Source organism: Sinocyclocheilus grahami, unplaced genomic scaffold (genome assembly GCF_001515645.1).
Source record: "Sinocyclocheilus grahami isolate Dianchi unplaced genomic scaffold, SAMN03320097.WGS_v1.1 scaffold654.1, whole genome shotgun sequence".
NCBI lineage: Eukaryota > Metazoa > Chordata > Actinopteri > Cypriniformes > Cyprinidae > Sinocyclocheilus > Sinocyclocheilus grahami.
The window spans coordinates 405,654-431,843 of record NW_015505833.1 but is presented as its reverse complement, the minus strand read 5'-3'; the positions used below and the strand labels follow the sequence as shown (position 1 = coordinate 431,843).

Here is a 26,190-nt window from a genome sequence, read left to right as displayed (position 1 = left end):
GAAAACTAACCCTAGTCTCCGCGATGTGGTGATATCGAAAGTAAATATGATGAACTATCAATAGAGCTGTTATCTGTGTGATGCTGAACTCATGTGGCGCTCACTGCTGAGCAGAATTCAGTCTTTGCTGAAGAGTGATGTACATGATGTACAGGTGTGCGTCCGAGAGAACAGAAGACATGGAGAAACCAGCGAGAGGAGTGGAGTGCTATGAGAGGGAGGGGAAGAGAAGAAAAACAGATGGAGACAGACAGAGAGAGAGAGAGAGAGTCTGTGGGGCCCCTGCAGGCCCCCGAGCTGTCCAGCGTCACACCAGCTTTACACAAGGACAAAAAAAGTTGTCGGGTGAACTACAGGGGAAAAAACCTACACCCCTCCCTCTCTTACTCGAGGGGAGAGTGTGTGTGTGTGTGTGTGTGTGTGTGTGTGTCTGTGTGTGCGTGCGTGTGTGACAGAACAGAGACGAGTCTGAAGAAACCAGGAAAAGTTCGCCAAGCAGCTCCGCGGATCTTGTGATTGTTTCCTTCGCTCTTTCACAGTCTGGACGCAGAACGGAGACAGACGCCCGAGTGAGGAGAGAATGAAGACCGGATCCGCGAGCAGGTAACGTGACACTTTTGGGCACGTTTGTGACTTTTGCGCATCATTGTATCGGATGGAGACACGCGAAGTGTCCACTGGCTGCGGGCGCAGGGGGAAGAAGTCGGGACACGGGTTCGAGTCGGGCTGATCACAACCAAGAGATTTACAGATCAGATCAGGCGACTGGACTGGGCGGCTGCGGATATACGAATACTAATGAAGAAATAAATGTATGCGTGTTTCATATATAGGTCCAAACTCCTAAATGAATGCTAATGCGAAATCATAATTTGGAATAAATCCTAACGGACTCAAATAAGCAAAATATTACAAAGCATTTCTTCGTGGTAGGCTAGGATATGTTTATGAAAGTTGAAATTTCCCCAGACGTATATCCAGTACGTTTTGCATGATGAGAGGATTTTATTTAATATTCCTTATTTAATATATGTTTTTAACAACATTTGTTTCCATCAATTTAACCCTTAAATCATCTCATTTCCCTGAGTTTCAACACGATTTCTGTATAAGAAATTAAGCCTGGAAGAAAAGGCTCCATGCACTTCGCAGCAGGTTGTGATTGCGTTGGTTTACGTCCAATTTAAGTTCGCTTTTAAACGTTTCCAGTGTCACTGTGATCTGATTCGTGACATTCCTGTCGGATCATCTGGCGCGTTTGAAGCGCCAGTAGCAGGGCTCTTGCAGGCTTTGTGGCGGGTTTCTCCAGTAGCTCAGTCTGCAGCGGGCGGGTGCGAAACGTGTCCGGAGGCGGGGGGTCGTTACTGCGGCTTGAGCGCGCTGGGACCCGGTGCTGTCCTCATGGTTTCCGTGGCGCGCCGCTTTAACCCACGTCTGTGATTACGGGTCTGCGGCTGCACTCAAAATGTCATGCATCATTTTACACTGTTCTGAAAAGCTAATAGTAAACCACAGATGATGTGGAAACTCATCAGGCAGATAAATCAAAGCCTCGTGTTCTCTCTAGACGGACTGCTTAAGTGTTAGACCCCTGCGCTAGGCTACTGTGGACCAGGGATTTTGAAATTATGTTCACTTCAAAACTGTAAACAATTGTCCTCTGACCTAATTACTACAACACATACAGATGTTGCTTTAAGTGGCCATGCACTTTCAGAAACTTGATTATCTGCTGTAGAGTCACTTAGTTTCTGTTTGGGGTCGATTTGGCCCCGATAACATAATGCAATATGCTTGATATTTCGAATCCAGGTTTATTTTAAACATAATCTTGTTCCATGTTTCGAACTGTTCAAATGGTGCTTTGAGTTAGTATTTAATCATTTTTGAAACTGTTCGTCAAGACTTTGTGGAGCCATTACAAGCATATTCTGATATTAGTCAATATAAAGTGAACATTGAGTACATATTCTGAATATTTAAACGTCATGGTTTCCATAATCAGATTGAACCAATATTCTGGTTTCTTGAAATCTGAACAAAACTGCTGAAATATGTAGTTATATAATTCTGTTTATTCATAACTGAACATTTGTTTATATTTGTCAGATATGTCCAAACAAAGCTAATTCTGTGTGATCATGTCTTTTTATTTGTTTACTTTTATTTACTAACATTTTAAAGACTTACACAGTATAATTGAAAACTGATGTACCTGTAAACACCATCATTAACAGCTTGCCCATTATCGTCACATTAATTTGCTAATAAATAGCACTGTCTCTTCAATTCCGTGCTTAAGGCGTTTGCTGTCAACCTCTGTTTTCACCCTTTAGATGCTGAACATAACCACTAATGTGTATTTAATGGGTTAATCACTCAGACACTTCATGTTCAGTTGTCTGTTGCTAAACAGCTCGCTGCAATATTTGAGCACGGCATTGTTTCACACTTGGCACCACAGTTCAGGGTTAGCACTGCTTCACCTTGCTTAATAAACCAGGGTTAAAAGCGATGCTAAGTGTGAAAAGTGGCTTAGAAGAGTCCTTACCCCAAGGTAAAGGCCCGTTCACACCAAGAACGATGACTATAGTAATAACTTTATCAGCGTCTACACCAACACACAATAATGTTCAATCATCATAAGCACATGTTGTCATTTTGTCATCTGCCACTTTAAATGCTCAAGATCTTTAAATGCTCAAGTCCGGTGGATTCTGATTGGCTGTCAGTGTTTTGTATTGTTAATCTGCTGGGGGGTGAAAAACTGATCCCAAAAATATCCTATTTTGATAATTAAAATGATCATTTAAACTTTACAGTTATCGTCTTTGGTATAAACAGGCCTTAAGTAAAGTTACTAGAATATACAATGTGAATTTTGACCTGACCATTCTGGATTAATTGCCAACCCAGAGTAAAGAACAAGATAATCCACGATTACTTTTATCTTTAAAATGTGCTTTAACCATTTCAGGTGTTCTATAAACAGAAGTAGCATTTATCATCTGAAACATTATTATTTTGAAAAAACTTGCAATAGTTTTCATAAAATTAGGACAACAAATATCTATATGATGCAATGTTAAGTATTTTTTACAATGAAAAGCCACCAACCAGAACCTTAGCATGTGGGTTAAAGGCGTTTCATTTAAATGTGGTTGATATGGGAATGTTTTGAGGATAAGTAATATCCAGAGGAACTTCCAATAGGAGCCGGGCAGGGTGGGGAACGGCCTGTCAGGAGGAATTCTGGGAAAGCCATTGGGAAGTATTGGAAGTATTTTCCTAATCGTCCAGAGGTTAATCTAACCAGCCTCTCGTTGACCCCATCAGACACTATCATTTTCAGTGCTCATCATGTGTTAAAATAGTGTCTCATTATCACAGTATCTTTTAATGTCACAACATGATCAAGTTGAAATGTTACTCTTCTTCATATGTGTTTCTACTCTTGCTCACAGATTGTGTGCGTTTTGGTGTTGTGTGTTTGCTGTCCTGCACTTAACAACAGCTGAGGAAGCAGAGAAGCCGGTGAGTGATGATAAAGATGATGATTTTACATTTGACAGCAGAGCTGTGTGTCTAAAGAGACGTCACATCATTTGCACTTCTCTCTGATAGTAATTAGAGAGAAGTGCTTGTCAGAGTGTTGCCATATGTTTGTGAGTCTCATCTGACCGGCTGAAGCTGAATGGGTCTTCTGTGGCTCTGAGAGAAGCGCAGATAAACGTTGTCGACCCCTGCGGCCAGTGCTGGATCTGACCATTAAATCAGAGCTGATCTTTCCATTGTTTGGTCATCTGGCCTCTGATGTGGGGTTGTCCTTTGGGAGCATGTGAGATGTGGCTGTGATTGGGCGTTGGTGTGAAAAAATTCCACTCGCATGTAAACAAGTGAGCAGTTATGCACATGTTCAGAGTAAGCGAACACACACACACACACACAGGGTGAAGACCACCAGAGCTACAGGAGGAGCTGCAGTGGCAGACTCTCGCTAGCAGTTTGATGTGCGTGTGTAGTTTGCTCACTGTTCTGCTTTATTTCAACAACAGTTTATTGTAGAAATACTTCGAGACAAATGCCATAGAAAACTAGAAATGAGTTTGTTGTTTTTCCTTGCATTTCAAACATTGCGGCATGCTAGATGTTATAACAGACACACACACTGATTATACTGGCTACTGCAGCTAATGCAGCTCCAAAAACAATCTGTCTGTCTGTCTATCTATCCGTCCATCCACACACACACACACACACACACATCAGTGCAGACACAGGCCGGCGTTGTGTGACCTTGTTGGCAGTTTAGACAGGATCAGAGGTGCATTACAGGCCTTGTTCTCTTGTATTTTTTTTTCCTCTCTATTTTGTGAACTCAATGGATTCTTTTGTTTGTTGCTTTCTTCCCTTCTACCTCTGCCTGCCCTGCAGACGCTCGAATTCTTCACTCCTGATTGATGAAATGAGGTTATATAAGTAACTGGAATTAGATCAAATCTGCGTCCAGCACTGTAAAGAATGTCATTGCACTGGGCTGAACTCCAGAGTCCAGCCTCTTCCTGAATGCAGCACACGCCATTCGTTTAATTATGCCTCTTTCTTAGTCATAATGTCATTCATCACTGAGCACGATAGAACAGGACATGTGTTTCAACTTGCATAATGTTGGGTGTGGTTTGGGGAATTATTCTGTTTTTTTTTTGTGTTTTTTTTTTCAAAACAATTGTTCATGCTTTGCTTCTTTAATCTTGTGATTTGTACTATGTAATTTGATATTGATCAGACTTCTTAAATAATTGTAATTACGGCTGGTGATTAGGTTTCAGTTTCAGCTTAAGCACCCCGGCTAGTTTTGCAGTTTTCTGAGATGTTTGTTTACAGCTGTGCATGTGGAATATATATATATATAGAGAGAGAGAGAGAGAGAGAGTTCTGGCATGAAACTCTAGATGTCGCAGTCCGATAGGTCTAACTCAATCTGACCTATTGACATCATTATCACATGGCACAGCTGATTGGTTCTCTCCTGTATCGGTAGCCAATGAGCTCGCTGCTCAACATTCAAATATATGACTAGTGCTTACTGTAGCAGTTACAGCTTGCTTCAGAAACTCTCCACCTTCCCCAGCTCCACCTGTATAGATCTGCTACGAGGAGATTCATGTATGCTATATGGGGGTTATTTCATGTATGTTATATTTGCAGCAGCAATATTTCTTACATGCTCACAGCAGCATGTTGTGGATGTATTGGCAGTAGTAAGTCTCGGTACTTGCTCTGCCGCAGGAGCAGCAGCAGCGTAGCAGATCTATTCCGCAAAGACCAAATACATTAACATTGTCATGTACATTACCATCCCAATCCCTCCGAGAGATGTCATGACAGAAATATATATATATTTAGGTCTGAGTCTGAAACTTAAATATGCAGATATGTGGCATATTTACTTACTTTATATAATTATGAGGCCTTCCTTTGACAGGCGGCAGGACGACAGTCTCGTCAGGCAGAGGAGGAGGCGCTTGAAGGGGTGTGGGGTCCATGGAGCGAGTGGGTGGAGTGTTCTCAGAGCTGTGGAGTGGGCGTGTCCGAGAGGCAGAGACAGTGTATGCCGCCGCCCCAAACCCCGCCACTTATGTGGAACAGACTGGGTGTCCCGAACAACACCCCTGTGATCTCTGCGGTCAGACCCTACTACAACTCCTTGTATCCTGTCAACGAGCCCCCTCCATATGGAGCAGGGGGCGCTGAGAGGCCTCCTTACTTTTCTCCGCCTCTCCCAGCCAATCCCAATCCTGGCTTACCGCTCTACCGAAACGAAGCCGGTGGTGCTGGGCCAGTGCAGTTCGGCCCACCCAATCAGGAGACAGCTTCAGTCTACCGTTCACCTTCCTCATCAGCTTCACTTCCGTACGGGAGAGTTCCCGCACGGTCACCCAATCACGGCAGAGTTGTAGGCAGTGGGAGCAGGAGGTCGGTTTCCAACAACAGGGATCCAGCGTCTATAAGAAGGTGAGCAGGACTGGTTGCCTTTAGGGAGGACCTATCTGTTCATATAAGCATAGCTCATTCATAGCTAGGGTTGCATGATATATATATTGCAATATGTCCAACAAAAGGTGATTTAAATAAATATATAATCTGAATGTGCTGCGTGCTTCCAAGTCAGGTGGCGATGCTTTGTCATTTTACTACACATGCTGTGCTTAAGTGCACATGAAGGTCATGATACAGGGATTTTGGTGGCCAGATTTGGTAATGTTTTTGAAATCTCTTCTGATCACAAAGACAATTCAGAAATTTTGTGAAGCATTATTAGAATAAAAAAAAATTGCTGTGATGCGCAGCTGAATTTTCAGCATCATTACTGCAGTCTTTAGTGTCACATGATCTTCAGAAATCATTCTAATATGCTGATTTGTTGCTCAACAAACATTTCTGATTATTATCAATGTTAAAAACAGTTGTGCTGCACAATATTTTTGTGGAAACTGTGATGCATTTTATTTTTCAGGATTTTTTGATGAATAGGCAGTTCAAAAGAACAGCATTTATTTGAAATAGTGGTTTTCACACACCCTTTATCAACATCAGCTTTAATGGGATTTGTATTACTTTTGGCTTTGATATCTTGATGTCTAACATGTTCATCTTTGCGCAGTTCTATTCAAAAATACTATATTTGTCCTACAGGCCTGTTTCCAGCATACTCATACATGTTATTCTCTCTCCCTGTCACACCAGGTCTAGTTCTTCTATTCGTCCTGGACAGTTTGGGTACGGCAGGGTGCCATTCTCTCTTCCCTTACACAGACAAAACCGTCATGCGCGACACACACGCCGCCACAACACCACCATCACAGACAGTCTCGAGGCTCTCAGTGTGAACTCCAGCACACATGTGGACAAAACACAGGGAGAAGAGGGACTAATTATTACAGACACTGTTGATAGAGAACGAAAAGAGAAGGAAAAGGAGACGGAGGCAGCATATGTGGAGAGTGATGTGGCAGCCGAGAGAACAAGTGATGGAGAGCCGCACAGACGTGTGGAGAGAGTACGGGAACACGAGCGAATCTCACATTCACAGCCCCTGACCCAGAGACACGTGGGCCGCTCTTCTCGCCAAGTCCCACACTCCTACATGCACTCTATCCACCGATCGCACACTCCCAGAGAGCCTCCTCCTTACGGCCTCCAGACTCCCACAAACCCAAACCCTGAGCCCTGGGTCCTGCAGAACGCTGTCCAGCCCTCCAGAAATGAAGCCGAGAGGGACCGGAGGCCTCCAGCGGCCGCCAACAACTACAGATGCTCTGGACTGGACAGAGAGTACCGCAGGTGCAGCCTACAGGTGAGTCCAGGAATATGCTAAGATGCTGCATATAAGAAATGCAGCATCTGGGCTTTTGATTTCTGTTGCTGGTGGTTCTTTTTTAACGTTAAAGGGTTAGTTCACCCAAAAATGAAAATTAGTCCATAAATTACTCCCCCTCAAGTCATCCTAGGTGTATATGACTTTCTTCTTTCAGACGAATCCAGTCGGAGTTATATAAAAAATTGTCTTTGATCTTTCAAGCTGTTTAATGCCACTCAGCGGGGGTTGCATGCATCAGTCCAAAAGAAGTTAAATAAAAAGCGCCCATCCATAAAACAAAGTGTCTCACATGGCTCCGGGGGGTGAACAAAGGCCTTCTGTAGCGAATCGATTCATTTTTGTAAGAAAAATATCAATATTCAAAACGTAATAATCACTTAAATGTAGCTTGCACCAGCAGTTATACACAGTAGCAGTTCCGAGAGGATGATGTACGAGGTCGGCGTTGCGCATGCGCCGGTGAGTCTCGTGAAAACCAACGTTTGTTTACAGGAGCAAAGGAAGCAAAGGAAAACCAGTCTCCTCTTGGCTTATATCGAAATCCTCTGACATTCTTCTTTACAAATCCTCATTTTGTACTTCTAATAAGTGACCGTTGTTTTGTTTCGATCTCTCCGCTGCATTTCCGCGTGCTTCACTTCTGAGTGGCGCATGCGCAACGCTGACCTCATACGTCATCCGCCCGGAACTGCTTCCATGTACAACAGTGAGCGCAAGCTACATTAAAGTGATTATTACGTTTTGAATTCATCAAATGTAAGCTAAAATGTTAAAATGTAACAAAAAAATTTAAGTTTTTACATTTTGAGTAAAAAAAGCATTTCAGGCAACACAAAATTAATATCCATGGCTCCTGACAATATATTGAGGCCTTATTAAGTGAAACGTTTGTTTTTTTTGCAAGAAGCTCAACATTATTTTCGATATTATGACCTGTAATGCCCCAGGCAAACGGGGAAATCTGATTATTTTCTGAGAACTGGTTATTTAACACAGTTTGATTCAATTAATAGGTTCAAATAACCGATTCACCATTTGGTTTACATAATCACGTCACGTATACACAATTATATTGTTATATTATGCCATAAAGATGTAAAATGCAGATGACTAAAGCATATAAAGCATGCTTGTATCACCGGCTCATCTTGTCTTTGGTCGGAGTCGGAGGAACTGGAGCGTTGAATGAGTTCATTCATCATACGATCATATACGCTGGTGTTTTGACCAGTTCAAAAGAATGATTAGTTCGTGAATCGGATAGCACTATCTGGACCGTTTGCCCAAGGCTCTGGATTACAAGTCATAATGTTGTAAATAATGTTCAGTTTCTTGCACAGACTGATCGTTTCTCTTCATAAGACCTCAATGTATTGTCAGGAGCCATGAGTATTAATTTTGTCTTGCCTGTTTATGCTTTATGCTTTTTTTACTCAATTCTGCATTCTATGAATCACCAAGGACCACAGTTTCAGCTAAAAATCTTCTTTACTGTTACACTAAAAGCCACCTATGTCTTGGATGGCCTGAGGTTGAGTAAATTAACAGCACATTTTCATTTTTGGGTGAACTGTCCCTGTAAATATGCTGGCTGGTCTAGAGTGACACCGTGTCACTTGCACTGATTATGGCTAAATGTTCCCATTGGAAAGTCCCATATTACATCACTTGAGAAGCTCTTTTGCTTTATATCAACCTCCCAGACTTAACCACAGTTTGGTGAAAGTGCTTCCACTAGTAATTACCACTGATTTTCTGAAAGATTTCATCACACTTTCATCCCAAAGTGTGTTCTACATGTCAAAGGGATGGATTTCACCTTATTCCAGGAGCCGGTTCTCCATCCATCTCTCCTCTCCGTCTCTCAGAAACTCCACAACAGTCTTTTCCTTCAACTTGCTTATTCTTTGCAAATCATAAATCACGCAGTTCCCTTTAATCCAGCTTTCCAGGATCAGCCTGAGCGGTAGTTATATTATACATCTCTGAGCCGCTCCAGCGGCCCAGGGCAGCATTTGAGCTCTCAAAGATACATCTAAACATGCAGCAGTGTTTGTGTTATGTATCTGAAAACGTGACATTCAGCTCACAATTTAGCATATTCTTTTAAAGTACATTTTTGAGTACTCTGTTTGAAAGTATGCTAAAATGAACTTCTTTTCACAAGGGATTTAAGCAGTGGTGTCTATGGGCCAAAAACCCCTGAGGCAAGGGATTCCTTCAGATGCATTACAACATATCTTGTCTCTCGCCCTTACCTAAGCGTTTAGGCTAAACATTTCACAATAGTTTCTGTCATAACACAGCATCGGCGTTGTTCTTGCTGTAGTTACAACATCTCTCACTCCTTGTGTTCACTGCAAGTGAGATCTGCAATGTAACACAATGGAGCTAGATTATAATTGCTGTGTAAAAGCTCTTTGCAAATAACATATATGTCACAAGTGATCAGTCTCATGACACAGTCAGCCATTGCCTTTTTTTATTTTTTTTGCCATTGAGGTTTTTTTATGGTGGTTGCTTAGAGTTTTTCAGCAACACATAACTGAGTACTTGGGTTTGTAGCCAGGCATTGAAATGCCACAGATGGAGGTGGAACCCGGGAAAAGTTATCATTAGCCCCTTTGAGGGCTGTTTGGCTATACATAGCAGTGTGTGTGTCTTTATCGTTAGTGTTTGAAGTGTGTGTTGAGGGGACGGTGAGATTGAGATTACTGGGCACAGAAAGACAACCTCGCATGTTTTGACTGCAAGTGGAGCTTCTGAACACGAGAGAACTTGATGACCATCCTTTGCTCTCGCTTTCTCTCTCTCGTACACACTTTCTGTTGTTTTTCCTTAATATGATAGATTTAACTATGATTAGACTCAAGAAAATATAAATATAAATATTTAAAGAATGTCCTGATAGAAGGAAGTTCATTTTAAAAATACCTTTTTTACAGCTGTTTCCACTTTGTCAGCACAGTCAGATTTTTATGAAAACATTTGTGCACTCACGAAGATGATGAAGGTAAAATAATCTGTAATTATCCACACAGAAGTTTAATCCACAAGAGGAAGGCTTAGCACACGTGAAAACATAGACGAGACCCGACAAACTAAACTGAACAGACAGGAACTTAAGTACACAGACAAATGAAGATAATTAACAAGACACACCTGAACATAATGACATAATCAACACGATGGAAAACTAGGGAAACAAGAGGGAAGACAACAAACTAAAAGTCCATGATGGTGACACACATAGGACTTTCAATACTGTAGCAAATCTATTAAATCATATATAGTAAATATAGCCAATCAAAACTGCTTGATTGCTTGTATCATTGCAAAATGTAAACTCTATTATCACTCAGCTCTAATCTGCTAGATGTGCCCATAAGGCATAATATATTATAAACATTATCATCATGATTTTCTGTAAAGCTTTGCTTTGAAACAATATGTATTGTGAAAAGTGCTATATACAAATATTTTATAATCATTTAACTTGACTCGAGAAAGTCATATTGACTCATTTGAATGATATATTTATATATTATGGGGCCGCTCACACAGAATGTGTTTTTGCATTGCACTACATTGATTTTCCATTGTTATTCGATGTAAACCTGCACTGGATGGACGCGTTTGACCGTGGTGATTTTGCAAGTTAAAAGCTGTTAAACTTTAAAAGTGCATTTTGAGACCTCATGTTTTATCCCCATTCCACTGCCCATGTTGTGCATTTTCAAAGCAAAAACACATTCTTATTTGAATGGCCCCTATTTCTAATGGAAAGAAAACGGCATCTAACCCACTGTAGGTGAAAACCTCAGAACAGATGCACAGAGTCACCTAAAACTATTTCTTTGTGCATGAACATTGATTTATTTCAGTTCTGCAAGCAGTTTTGTTCTCCATGATCAGTGTAAATATCTTGTTCTGGATGTGTAAACTAGACTGTGTGTGTTTTATTATGGGTTAGATATCTCAGGAATGTTATTGGTTGTACAACATTCTATTTGGAGGAATGATAAACTGTAGTTATGTGTACTTTTTCATTTGTGTGTGTGTGTGTGTGTGTGTGTGAGGAGCGGGGAACTGAGAGAAGAGGAGGAGAGGAAGTGAAATGGAGGAGTGGAGCGAAGGGGCTTTCTGGGGGTGTGACACCGTTACGCTGTAGCACAGTGAAAGACGCCACTGTTTAAAACACACACACACACACACACACACACAGCCTCCAGAAATAGAGAGGGCAGAAAAAACAGATAGAGGGAATGAGAGGCCTGGAGTGAAGTAATAAAGCAGAGATGAGGAAGGAAGGAAGAGTTTTGCTGAGAGAGGGAATGGAAAGTAAAAGAGAAGAAAGGAATGAGAAAGAAGAGCTAAAAAAAGAAAGAGATGGACAGTGAAAGGTCTTTCTGTGTGATGTCATTGAGCGAAGGGTGGGCTCTGCACTCGCTAAATAAACATTTCATTACCGTGTCAAAGACTAAATCTCTTCACAATGGCCTTTCAAAAACAAAAGAGAGAATTCATCTCAAATTTACCATATGATTCAAATGCCGATTTGATCACGTGATCTGAAAATATGTGATTATTATCATGCAAGAACAACAACAACAACAAAAAACAGACATACCAACATATTATCCTAATTGTTAATTTGAACATTTAATTTAAAGCGGTATTTCACCCAAAAATGCTAATTCTGTCATCATTGACTTACCATTTATTCATGTCAACACAAATCTGTATGACTTGATCTGTTTGGCAGAAATTCATGACTCCTGTTTTTCATTAGAAGTCCTCATTTTCTTGAAACACAAGCAGAACAAATCTCTATGCATACTGTCACATGATGAAGAATGTCTTGTGGTAATGTAACATGTTGCATCGTGCAACAATTTATGTAATGCAATACAAAAAAAACAACAACAACTGTGTTTCATGAATGAGGCCCAATGAAAGTCAGTGGATACTAGTGTTAATTAAATTATTAATTAAAAAGCATCATAACAGTAGCTTATACAACTGGTGTGCTGTATTCTTTGTATGGGGAAAAAGACAAATAAAAAATATGTGTTCACCCATAAATGAAAATGTGCTCACCCTCAGGCCATCCGAGATGTAGATGAGTTTGTTTCTTCATCAGGTTTGTAGAAATGTAGCACTGCATCAGTGTCTCAGCAATGGATGCTCTGCAGTGAATGGGTGCCGTCAGAATGAGAGTTCAAACAGCTGATAAAAACATCACAGTAATCCACAGCACTCCAGTCCATCAGTTAACATCTGGAGAAGACAAAAGCTGCATGTTTAATCCATAATTCAGCTTCCTCCAGTGAAAAAGTGATCTGGTCTGAATCAGGAGAGAAATCTGCACAGATCAAGCACCGTTTACCAGCAAAAACACAGTACGTCGGTGGATTTTGATGTGACAGACCACAAGAGATGGACTTTTTCACTGGAGGAAGCGTTATTATGGATCATTCACTTGTATCTTAGCCAGAAGCAATGGTTTAAAAACCTCTTAATGATGGATTTGTTTCTTACAAACAAGCAGCTTTTGGCTTCACAGCCATGCACTTCAGAGGATCCAGTGCTGAGCAAGTGATGCACATTTCTCCAAATCTGATGAAGAAACAAACTCATCTACATCACTGATGACCTGAGGGTGAGAACATTTTCAGCAAATTTTCATTTATGGGTGAACTATTCCTTTAAGTTGCTATTTGCAAAAAAAGACAAATAGATTAACTGGAAAAGAGCAACATCAACATTTTGTTAAACATCTCTTTTAGTGTTGCACTGAGCCATACAGGTTTTGCGTGACATGACGGTGAGTAAATGACAGAATTTGTATTTTTGGGTGAACTAGTCCTTTAACAACAGTTGACAATTTCTATTTCATGTGACGTGTCCCTTTCCAATCAGTGTCCTTATGCTGAAGGCGATGTTTTCAGATTGAAATGCGTTACAGATGCTGCTAAATTCCTCAGTTTTAAAGGGTTGGAGAGAGTTTGGTTTGTGGGGATTTAAAGAATTTAGGTCATAATGCTGATATGAGACAAAACATCAGGAATTTGGCTGGAAATTAGCTCAAATCTCAGCTGGGACTGAAATCGGACAGCTGTCCATCACTTGTGCAAACCAACCACCGCAAATGACTCAATTGTGTCTACATTGCATTTCACGAAATAACTCTCAGCATTTATTCTCTTCAGGTCGAGTTTGTAAAGGCCCACTGTTTAACAGCTGCTCTGCCCTTCCCTCCTCTCCTCTCTTTTTGTGCACTTTATCCTTCCTCAGACTAACCTTGTTTAACACACACATCCGCACAGGATTTACTATGCATTAACTTTAAATACACAGACACAAACTCAGAGATACATATCATAAACCACATATTAAAAACACATGTATGTTGCATCATCACACACACACATTTGGACTCAAAGACAGACGTGTATAGCTCACATTTTTTCGGTGCTGCACAAATGAACCCCACATGCTCAAACCCTCTCACATACTGTACACACTTGTGTGTAATCTAGTTAGTAGTGTTTGCTTAGTCTAGCATCACTTTTACTATTAATATTGCTCTCATTTGTACCGCTCAAGCCTCTTAGGCTAAGAATTCAGCTTTGTTGTGTAACTCGTCCTGCACTATTTGTACATCTGATTGTACGTCTCTGCACAGATCAAGCACCGTTTACCAGCAAAAACACAGTACGTCGGTGGATTTTGATGTGACAGACCACAAGAGATGGACTTTTTCACTGGAGGAAGCGTTATTATGGATCATTCACTTGTATCTTAGCCAGAAGCAATGGTTTAAAAACCTCTTAATGATGGATTTGTTTCTTACAAACAAGCAGCTTTTGGCTTCACAGCCATGCACTTCAGAGGATCCAGTGCTGAGCAAGTGATGCACATTTCTCCAAATCTGATGAAGAAACAAACTCATCTACATCACTGATGACCTGAGGGTGAGAACATTTTCAGCAAATTTTCATTTATGGGTGAACTATTCCTTTAAGTTGCTATTTGCAAAAAAAGACAAATAGATTAACTGGAAAAGAGCAACATCAACATTTTGTTAAACATCTCTTTTAGTGTTGCACTGAGCCATACAGGTTTTGCGTGACATGACGGTGAGTAAATGACAGAATTTGTATTTTTGGGTGAACTAGTCCTTTAACAACAGTTGACAATTTCTATTTCATGTGACGTGTCCCTTTCCAATCAGTGTCCTTATGCTGAAGGCGATGTTTTCAGATTGAAATGCGTTACAGATGCTGCTAAATTCCTCAGTTTTAAAGGGTTGGAGAGAGTTTGGTTTGTGGGGATTTAAAGAATTTAGGTCATAATGCTGATATGAGACAAAACATCAGGAATTTGGCTGGAAATTAGCTCAAATCTCAGCTGGGACTGAAATCGGACAGCTGTCCATCACTTGTGCAAACCAACCACCGCAAATGACTCAATTGTGTCTACATTGCATTTCACGAAATAACTCTCAGCATTTATTCTCTTCAGGTCGAGTTTGTAAAGGCCCACTGTTTAACAGCTGCTCTGCCCTTCCCTCCTCTCCTCTCTTTTTGTGCACTTTATCCTTCCTCAGACTAACCTTGTTTAACACACACATCCGCACAGGATTTACTATGCATTAACTTTAAATACACAGACACAAACTCAGAGATACATATCATAAACCACATATTAAAAACACATGTATGTTGCATCATCACACACACACATTTGGACTCAAAGACAGACGTGTATAGCTCACATTTTTTCGGTGCTGCACAAATGAACCCCACATGCTCAAACCCTCTCACATACTGTACACACTTGTGTGTAATCTAGTTAGTAGTGTTTGCTTAGTCTAGCATCACTTTTACTATTAATATTGCTCTCATTTGTACCGCTCAAGCCTCTTAGGCTAAGAATTCAGCTTTGTTGTGTAACTCGTCCTGCACTATTTGTACATCTGATTGTACGTCAGATGTTGGGGCTCTTTTGACGTAAGCCAGTAAGTAACCTCTGAGCAATCATCACAATGACCTGGCGACCACAACACCTGAACATTAGCTGTGAGTTTTGTGCATATCCTGCAGTGTGACATGCTATACATCTTAAGCTGTTTTAAACAGCGTTTTAACCCTATAAAGCCTACTGTACATGCACATTTCTGATTTTTATAAAGTAAATGTAAGAATAACTGTGATATTGTTAGTGATATCTCCAGATGAACACTTGCTGGACTGAAGCAGCTCAGCTTTACTTGATTCTCCATCAATCATGTTTTAGAGTCTCAAATCTGATCCTCAGGATCTTTTGAGGAGCGTTTATTTCTTCATCTCTCAATCATCACTGGATTGCACTGCATTATATGTTTGGATCATTTCAATCTTACCAAGACACATTATTGGAGCTATAGAGCGACGACTGATATTTATATAATTTTATGTAAGGATCATCATATAAACATCAGCATCTGCACCAAATTGCATATTTTTGCTCAGTTTGAACTGTTTTTCTCCATATTCTCAATAGACTGTGAGCCATACAAGCCTGGTGGATCAAATATGATACTAAAAAAACACATATGCAAACTTAAAGTGTTTATTAAAGTGTTACTATTTAAAGTGTCAGTCTTTAAAGGGTTAAAATCACACTGCAGGACCATTTAAATTAACTATTTAAAAGTGAAAAATGTGAATAAAACTTTAAAGAAACAGTGACCAGTACATGACCCAAGATATTCACATGAACCTATATGCTTATATAAATGTTTACCTAAAATCTTGAAGTTGATTGAAAAAGCTCCTGGATCTGTTATGCATCAACTTTCGTTTTGCAGACGCACATGGAGCAGCACACAGGAACGTCTTTGTGAGCACATTTCATCGGTGTCTATTCAGGTCTTTTTAGGTTCTTGTTTTCTCAACAAGTGTGTGTGCGTGTTTCAGCATGCTGCTTTATTAAGTGTGTTTACACTGACCAACTGCTTTTGTCAGCTGGACACAGAGTAATACAAAAGAATGAGGTATTCAGAGAGAAAGAGAAAAGATGTATGTGGAGAAAGTGTGTGTGTGTGGCAGCTGTTGGGTTGTTACTGTTCACAACTTGTGTGAGAAAATCTTGTGTTCTCGCCATATTCATCCGCCATGGATGCATCTGTGCCAGCCATACATTCATTCGTGTGTGTGTGTGTGTGTGTGTGTGTGTGTACTGGTTTAATGTCCTCACTTATATAGTAAAAAGATCTTGACAACCCAGTAGTGAGGACATTTGACTGGTCCTCACTAGTTAAAAAGGCTTATAAATCAGCCAGAAAATGTTTTTGATGTAAATCTAGTGTTCTGCAGATGTTTCTGTGATGGGTAAGTTTAGGGGTAGGGTTTGGGTTAGCTGATAGAAAATATCATTAACCTGAAAATCAATGGAAGTCTATGCAATGTCCTCACTGAGATAGCAAAACAAACGTGTGTGTGTGTGTGTGTGTGTGTGTGTGTGTGTGAGAGCGCTACCCCCTGATTTCCCACTGAGCTTGTAAGCACTCAGCTTCTCCTGGAAATAAGATCCGATGGAGCTGTTCGTGTGTGTGTGTGTGTCTGTGTGTGCGTGTGAGTGAGTGTGTGTGTGTGTGTGTGTGTGTGTGCGTGTAAGTGAGTGTGTGTGTGTGTGCGTGTGAGTGTGTGTGCGCGTGTGTGTGTGTGTGTGTGTGTGCGGTCTGACCCGTGTGTGCCCCTCTTCATCATGTGACAGTGGCCCTATTAACGAGGAAGTGAATGTGGCCTAAGGAAAGGCAGTAAAGCACTAGCTCTCTGTCTCTCAGCTTGAGCTCTAGTAGATGCTCTGCTTCATTACAGGAGCTCTTCTGAACTCTTTGACTGGTACATTTCAACTATATATCAGCTCTGTGTCGTCCTTCTGCTCTCCTAGCTAGTAAAATCCTCCTTTGGGTTGATCTCACAAATCCTTTTGACTGTTTTCGTTTTTGTCTGCTTAGATTTTTTATGTATAATTCTTTAAAGGAATAGTTCACTAAAATTTTAACTTCAAACCGTTGCTTCTGGTCCATAATAACGCTTCCTCCAGCGGAAAAAAAAGTGGTGTGGTCTGGTCGGAATCAGGAGAGAAATCTGCACAGTCCAAAGCAGCTCTAAACAAATATGTGGATTTTTGGTGTATTTTACTGTGAGAGACAACAGGAGATGGACTTTTTCACTGGAGGAAGCGTTATTATAGATTATGGATTAGCCGGAAGCAACGGTTAAATTCACTTGTAGGATAATTGCTAAAGAAAAACAAGCTGTGTACTTAAAGTTTACTGCTGTTACATTTAAATGCACTTAAAAGTATACTTTTATTAATTAAAAAGTTGATTTAGTCCCAAGTACTGAAATAGTAGTACACTTACAGTACAAGTACAGTATACTCTACATTGATATTAGTATACTACACATACTTGAACTTTACTTAACTTCACTTAATTAAGTGAACTTTTTTGTAGGCTTTCTTGAACAGCGTGAACATTTTGCTAAATATCTTCACTGTTAATTTACGATTTAGAATTTTTTAATTTATTTTAATTTTACTTAAATTTTGGTTTTAGTTCATTTTAGTTTTGTGTGTTTTTGTCATTTTTATTAGTTCTTTTTTGTTAGTAGTTTTTATTATTTTTATTTCAGTTTTAGTTTTAGTTCAGGTAGTACATCAAGTTAAACCAAAATAAAAATAATGAATGTTAAAAAAGGAAACAAATTTTTTAAAAATATTTTATATTATTTTAGATAACATTTATTTAGTTTGAAGTAACACAGATGCTTTTTTATGGTTTTAGTTTTAATTATTTTACTCTATTCTACTCTTTATATCTTTGTTCAATCATAAATTCAGTTGTTTTTAAACCATTCAGGAGATTTCATACACTTCCAAACTCAGCTTGCTTATAGATATTCGTCAGCATTGATGTAGCCTAATTAAACGTATGTAAGTATCTTAACATCGTAACTTTTGCCGTAAACATCCAAACCACGAATTAATTCAAGTAAATCAGCGAACATGAGTATGAGCACTAAACCTCTAGAATAATCAGAGCAGAAGTTTTCCTGAGCAAACACACTCAGACGTGCTGTAAATATTTAGGGCTGGTTTGTGGAGAGCCGCAGTGTTTGCTGTGCATTAATGGGACAGTGTTTAGTCACTAATGGCGGTGTGTGCGGTGGTCTGTGAGGTGAAATGACACCTCGATGACCCTGTGCCTCTTTAATTTCACCCCATTACTGTCTGCAGCTGTCTCTGCCTGTCTTTAGTGTCCTGTAACATCTCTCCCTCTGTGGGTGCTTCCTATCGTGCTCAAGACAGGAAGAGGAAAAAAGCCAGAGAAAATGAGCAGTGTTTCCTGATGTCGTTGGCATCGAGAACGAACACGTGGAAGATCTTGAGACGAGCATCTGTGCTCAAGCGCTCTATAGAAGCTGATATAGGTCTCATTTATGATGCCATATGTTTCTATGCTGATGTCCCGTTCTGTCTGTGGTTTGGGAATTGCAAGGAATTTATCGATTCTGGTAACATTTCCACTTAACAATTCTGGTTTATTAACCGCTTAAAGCCTGTCATGTTAAATAATAGTCTGAAATTGAAATTTCAAAAACAGTTTATTGAACCTGTAGAGAGAGAAAAAAATGCATGTGATTTTGTTTTGTATTATATTTGATGCATCAAGCTTTTATGGCTCGTATAGTCTGATACAGTGAGAATGTGGAGGAAAGAAACAGCACAATTGTATTCAGAGGCCCAAAACAATATGCAATTTGCTGCAGATGCTGATATTTATGTGACCAAGAAGTAAGATGAATTTCTGATGCTTGTAATGTAAATCAATGCAATCTTTTTAACAGTAAAGCAGATACTTACATTTAAAAATGATATAAATATCAGTTGTCGCTTTATATCTCCATTAATATGTCTTAGTAAGATGAGATTGAAATGATCCATGTAATGCAATGCAATGCAGTGCTGATTGAGAGCTGAAGAAATAAAGGCTCCTCAGAAGATGTGAGATGTTCTGGAGGCTTGTGAAGATCATTCCTCCGCTGAGGAACAGTGAAAGTAAAGCTGCTGGAAACAAACGCTCCTCAAAAGATCCTGAGGATCAGATTTGAGACTCTAAAACATGATTGATGGAGAATCAAGTAAAGCTGAGCTGCTTCAGTCCAGCAAGTGTTCATCTGGAGATATTACTGACGTTATTCTGATGCTTACTTTATGAAAGTCAGTAAAGGTGGACGTTTGTACAGTTAGACTAAAAGATATTTTACTTATTAAAAAAAAGTCATCAATCAGACGACAGAAGGTGTGGAGTAGATTGTGTGTGAAACAGGTTTAACAGCAAATTTTTGTTCATTTAGAGGCCTTAGAAATGTGTATATCAAATGGTACAGTAGCTTTATAGAGTTAAAGGTTCTGGAAATAATTTAGAAGAAAGAATGGAAATCTACAGTATTAATTCTTTCAAGTTTGTCATTTTTGTCCTGACAAACTTTCCTTTTTTATTTAAAAAATGGAACTGGTTCTAAATAACAAAGTTTTTGTTGTTGTTGTTGTTGTTTTTTTATTCCCAACTAGTGGTTTGTCAGTTTTTCATTCCTTAAAATGTGTGTCACTTTGAGTCATCTTCTTCAGGGCTCTTGTCTTGCTCTGACTCTGTAAACATTGGCCTCCGTCTGTCTCTCCCTCTGGAGATTTATCTGAGTGTCTCCAGGTTCACCATTATTTCCACGCACACACACACACACACGCACACACACACAGACACACACACAGACACAGACACACAGACACACACACACACACACACACACACACACACATTGCCATGCTTCTCAAAGTGAGATGCCATACCTTAAGTCTCTCTCTCTCTCTCTCTCCCTGTAGGCATGTCCAGGTGCTCCAGTAAGCTCCAGGGCTGAACAGTGTGCAGCGTTCAACAATCAAGAGTTTATGGGACGCGTGTATGACTGGGAGCCTTTCACAGAAGGTTAGAAACGGAAATTGAAGGGGTGTGAAGGGAAAAAAGAAGCAATAACAGAGGTGTGATGGAATATTACCCTGTTACTTACCTCTCTGCCATTGTGGAGCAGCATTTGGAGTTTATTGTCTAATAACCGAGTGTACTGGACATCTGCTTACACGATATTTTCCATTGACCTCTTTTCACTTAGTTTTTGATGATCAGACTGCATGCGTTAGTTTGCAGTTTGGTTTTTATCTGTTTATTAAACATATGAGCCTGTTCCAAAAGATAGCGTGCTGCGTATTTAGAAAACCTTTTAAGGCATCGTACTGTATACAGTTGAAAAGTTTGGGGTTGGTAAGATTTTTTAATGTGTTTGAAAGAAGTCTCTTCTGCTCACCGATGCGGTTTAATCAAAAATACAGTAAATATCGTGAAATATTTTTACAAGTTAAAATAGCTGTTTTCTATGTGAATCTCTGTTAAACTGTAATGTATTTCTGTGATGCGCAGCTGTATTTTCAGCATCATTCCTCCAGTCTTCAGTGTCACATGATCTTCAGAAATCAGTATAATATGCTGATCTGCTGCTCGAGAAACATTTCTGATTATTATCAATGTTGAATTCTGCACAATATTTGTGTGGAAACCAGGATTTTACTTTTTTTTTTGGATTCTTTGAATATAATTTATTTTAAATATAAATATTTTGTATCATTAAAAATGTATTTACTGTCACTTTTGATCAATTTAATGCATCCTTTCTGAATAAAAGTATTAATTTCTTCCCAAACATTTAAAAGGTAGTGTAGCTGTGCTTCAGACACAAAGTCTGTCCCAATAATACCTTCTTTTTTTCTTTTCTTCTTTTTTTGTTACAAAAGCAGTCTTGTGGTTTGCATACAAAGAAAAAAACAAGGATCCAAGATGGCTTGGAAGTTGAGAAAAATGTTGTTTATAAATATGAACTATTTACATTTTTATTCCATATTACAAAAAAAATAAATCATTTTAAATATGTTTGATGAGTATTTTCAGCTCTGCTCAACAAGTTATGCCATTTTTTTATTAATTCTGCAGATTTTCCTTCACAATCAGCGTAGAAAATGTGAAAGATGTGCACGGATTCCTTTTAGACTGGCACAGCCTTGAATGGTTAGTGATTCTAAGAAAGCTCAGAACTGCAGATAAGCAAGAATAAAGGCGTTTTTGAGAGGCTGTAAATGACCTGAGCCATAAGAAGACAAAGTAGATGCAGAATGAATGAAGAGAGGAGGAGGGAGACCGCAGGGGTCATGGGCATTACTGTACAAGCAAAGACTCTTTGTGAGGATAGAGAAGATAAGTTAAAGAGAAACACAGAGTTAAAAAACAGGAATGTGTGACAGGCCGTTATAAAAGTCACCGAGACCAAACACACGTACGTACGTAACAACAATACAGAGAGACGAGAGAAAGAAAAAGAGGGACTTATAGTGGGGAAATCGGATGAGGGGGGCGGAGTCAGAGAGGACAGAGGTTAGGGAGTCATAGCAACGAATGAAAAAAGGCTGCTGTTCAGGATGGATGGATGGATGGATGGGATGAAAGGGTCTGTGAATGAGAGGAGAAAGACCTGAATAGTAAGTGAGAGGCTTGAAAAAGGGGGAAGTGAGGACAGACGTAACTGAAGTGACACTCAATCTACTGTTGAGGAGAGGAAGCCGTCTGGGCCACAACAGAGAGACTCGAGTGTGCGGGAACCCCTCTCTGACAGATGGCCATAGAGACGACCACAAATCATTAGGACAGGACCTTAAATCTTCACTTTAGATCCTTGACATCTTAAATACTGAGTACAGAATCTCAATTCTTGAGTTTCGAACCTTGAATTTACAATCTTAATTACTGAGCAGGAAATCTACAGTAGAATCATGAGTATAGAATCTTGAATCTTGAGTGTAGAACCTGCCATTTAGAATTTAGAACCTTGAATTGTAAATACTGAGTTTAGACACTTGAATCTTGAACTTACAATCTTTTACAGGGTTGAACTTATAACCCTCATCTTGAGTTTAAAATCTTGATTCTTCAGTTTAAAACCTCAAATCTTGAGTATAGAACCTTCAATTTGGAATGCTGAGCTTAGAGACTTGAATCTTGAATTTGCAATCTTGAGATTTAAACCTTGAATCTTGAGTTTAGAATCTTAAATCTTGAGTGTGAACCATAATTTAGAATTTAGAACGCTGAATGAATACCGGGTTTAGACACTTGGATATTGAATTTACAATCCTGAGTTTAAAATATTAATCTTGAGTTTAGAATCTTCGATTTTAAGTACTGTGTAGAATCTTTACTCTTCAGTTTAGAATCTTGAGTACAGAACCTTGAATTTGGAATTGTGAATACAGTGTTTAGACACTTGAAACTTGAATTTACAAACTTGAGTTCAAAACCTGTAATCTTGAGTTTAGATTTAGATTTAGTAATCTTGATTTTGGGTTTAGAATAACCAATACTGAGTTTAGACACTTGAATCTTGAATTTACAATCCTAAGTTTAAAACATGAATCTTGAGTTTAGAATCTTCGATTTTAAATACTGAATGTAGAATCTTTAGATTCTTTAGATCTTTATAGAACCTTGAATTTGGAATTGTGAATAGACGCTTGAATCTTAAATTTACAAACTTGAGTTTAAAACCTGTTATCTTGAGTTTAGAATCCTGATTTTGGATTTAGAATAATCAATACCGTTTAGACGCTTGAATCTTGAGTTTAAAATCCTGAGTCTAGAATTTTAAATACTGAGTGTAGAATCATGACTCTTCAATTTAGAATCTTGATTCTTGAGATTAGATTAGACACTTGAATCTTGAATTTACAGTCTTGAATCTTGAGTTTAGAATCTTGATTTTTGAGTGTAGAACTTTTAATCATAAGGTTCAAGGTTTTAAAGTTTAGTTTAGTTTAGTTAAGGACCCTCAATCTTGGGTTTAGATCACTGAATCCAGTTATTTGCTGATGAATTGCTGCTAATGAGTTGTTGTAGCTGACGTGTTGTATGTGCCTATAGAAGTGGTTCCCCTTCAGGAACTCGAGCTGCGTCGAGATTCGCTTTGGGAACGCCCTTGCGTGACCGCGTTCTGAAGCACGTGTCAAATCAGTCCAATGGAGCAGCGAGACCAGAAAGCATAAAAGCGCATCCGGCCGGGCGCCACCCAGCTTCTGCTCTTCAGTAGCGCTCTGTGTATGTGTCTGTCTATTTACTGTTGTCTCTCTGCACAAGCACTCATACATTTAAAACTATGAGAAAATCTATGGCGAGCGAATGGCAGTACAAACGCTGTGTTCCTCCCTGCCCACGATATCTGACGGCAGGGGATACACACGATTTGTGTGTCCTTTGTTTGGAAGCGGAGCATGCACGGTCAGCTCTCGAGGGGGCTAATCGTCATGGCTGCGAGTTGCTCTCGCTGCACACGCTCCGCTCTCGCCTGGCCGTGTTTGATGAGAGCGGCCAGGCTCGCAATCCCGCTGGCAGCGGTCCCGCTATTGCAGAGGCACAGCGCAGACTGTTGTCGAGGGGATTGCAAGTGGATTTAGCGGAGGGATCCGTGACGGGCTCGTCCTTTTCTCGGTCCTCACCCGCTAGATCCACGGCTCTCTCTCAGAGTTCGGAAGCCCGCGCTGCGGTTTCTTCCCCCCGGAGAGAGAGCCAGGCACTTCATCTATCTTCCTCTCTGTTTCGTGCCTGGAGTTTGCTCCAGGCATGGTTAGGGCATTCCTTTACCCAAGGGCCAGTATGTCCCTAAGGTGCCCACTTCTTCACCAGGGCGCATAGTACTTCAGGCATTCTGTCCTTCTCCATTCCAGGAAGTAGGCCAAGGCTTAATCTGCTCTGTCCAGTTGAGCACTGGACGTTTTCGCACACAGAGCTGCCCCGTGGCGTAAGGCAGATCAGCTTTTTGTTTGTTTTGGTTTGCCAAAGAAAGGATCTCCGGCGACCAAGCAGACTACGGGTAGGTGGGTGGTCGAGGCCATCTCACTAGCTTACGAGTCCTCTGGCCTCCCGTCACCTATGGGGGTCAGAGCGCACTCGACCAGGAGTATGGCGGCCCCCAAGGCTTTCAGCTTGGGTGTGGCCTTGCAGGACATTTGTGCTGCGGCGGGCTGGTCCTCTCCACACACTTTTGTCCGCTTTTACAACCTAGACCTGGCTTCTACCCCAGGTTCCCAAGTTCTCTCTTCGTGATGTGCTCATAGGACACACACACAGGCAGGGACTTGGTAGTATGGCGCAGTGGGTATTCTCGTTCCCAAAGCGACTCGACGCAGCTCGAGTTCCTGAAGGGGAACGTCTCTAGGTTACGTATGTAACCATGGTTCCCCGAGGGAACGAAATGCTGCGTCTCTTTGCCATACTCCCTGCATCACTGCAGGCGCTACTTCATCGAAGCTGGTTTGCGCCCTGCCGGATGCGCTTTTATGCTTTCTGGTGCTTACGTCACCCTGCTCGTGACGTCTCGCTGCTCCATTGGACTGATTTGACACGTGCTTCAGAACGCGTTCACGGAAGGGCGTTCCCAAAGCGAAGCGCAGCGTCTCGTTCCCTCGGGGAACCATGGTTACATACGTAACCTAGATACGATCTTTTATCACTGAGCTTTTTCTCATCATGGTTCTGAGAGTATTTATGATCTCCCTCCTGCTCCCAGTCTTATTCAGTAAATCATTTCAAGCTTGTGTGACACTGAAGGAATAGATATACTGAAGGAGAAAGGATTGATTATTGATTGCATGTTAGTACTCCAAACCTTATATATAATGCATAGGGTGCCAGATTGTTTCAATAACAAAGTGAAATGATATACAGTACAGTGCAGATATAAGGTTTGGCACATTTTGTTTTTGGTTACATGACCGCAGAATGTTTGCTTTGAACTACAGATGTAGTGTTTGTTAACGTGTAATTAAACTGATAGTGATTTATTCATTTAGCAAATACTTTTATCCGAAGTGACTTATAATTAAGGAATGCCTGAGCACAAGTGATTCATTCTGAGGAGATCGTGTAGCATGACGAGGGCCAATACACACTTCCCAAATGGCTTGGAAAAGTACAAGCTAGAACAGAGATGTAGGTGTGACACAGTGAAACAGTGTTTTACGGTTTAAGGGTAAGTGTGTCAATAGGTGTGAGTCAAATGCATGCCCTAAAGCTGTAACAACAGGCCGAGTTCAGTATTGAACAGGGTTCAGAATCAGACGTAGTTCTGTATCGGACAGGGCTAAGCAGCATGCAGAGCTCAGCATCGGGCAGGGGTCAATACTGGACAGAGTTGAGTATGGGACAGCGCAGATATCCTACGGGGTTCAGGATTAGGAAGAGTTCAGTTTAAGAATTCAGTTACACTGAAATGACAGAGACACGGCACTCGTTCACCCCTCTGTTTACACTCGCTTCTAAATCTGCCTTTATGTAGAAATGAAATGAAAACAAAAGCACTCAGGGGTATTCAGGCCATGAGCAGTTGCGAAAGAGCCCTCGGTGTGACAAGGCGACACTGGGACTGTGTGTGTTTTGCTGGTGTAGGAGGTATTTGAATATGCTCCGATTTATTAGAAGGAAAATGGTGGTAGTTTCCAGCAGTTATGTGAGCTATTGTTGGACAGGGCTCTGGGGGTTTGGCTGTATGATGAGCATGCTTTTGTTTTGTTGTCCCTGGGAGATCATTTTTTGGCCGGCTCTACACTAAAGATCATTGTGTGTGTGTGTGTGTGAGTGTGTGTGTGTGAGTGTGAGTGTG

The 26,190-nt window shown here is 40.4% G+C and overlaps 1 protein-coding gene across 1 annotated transcript in view; it reads left to right on the top strand.

Annotated features, from left to right (window-relative positions):
* The first annotated feature begins 334 nt into the window (after positions 1 to 334).
* Positions 335 to 26,190, top strand: part of LOC107558630 (ADAMTS-like protein 4) — a 40,944-nt gene continuing 15,088 nt past the window's right edge. The window contains exons 1-5 of the mRNA XM_016242290.1: positions 335 to 603; positions 3,465 to 3,534; positions 5,486 to 6,015; positions 6,748 to 7,357; positions 20,321 to 20,423. Of these exons, the coding sequence (XP_016097776.1) occupies positions 581 to 603; positions 3,465 to 3,534; positions 5,486 to 6,015; positions 6,748 to 7,357; positions 20,321 to 20,423 (1,336 nt within the window). The 5' untranslated portion in view covers positions 335 to 580. The remainder of the gene's footprint in view (positions 604 to 3,464; positions 3,535 to 5,485; positions 6,016 to 6,747; positions 7,358 to 20,320; positions 20,424 to 26,190) is intronic.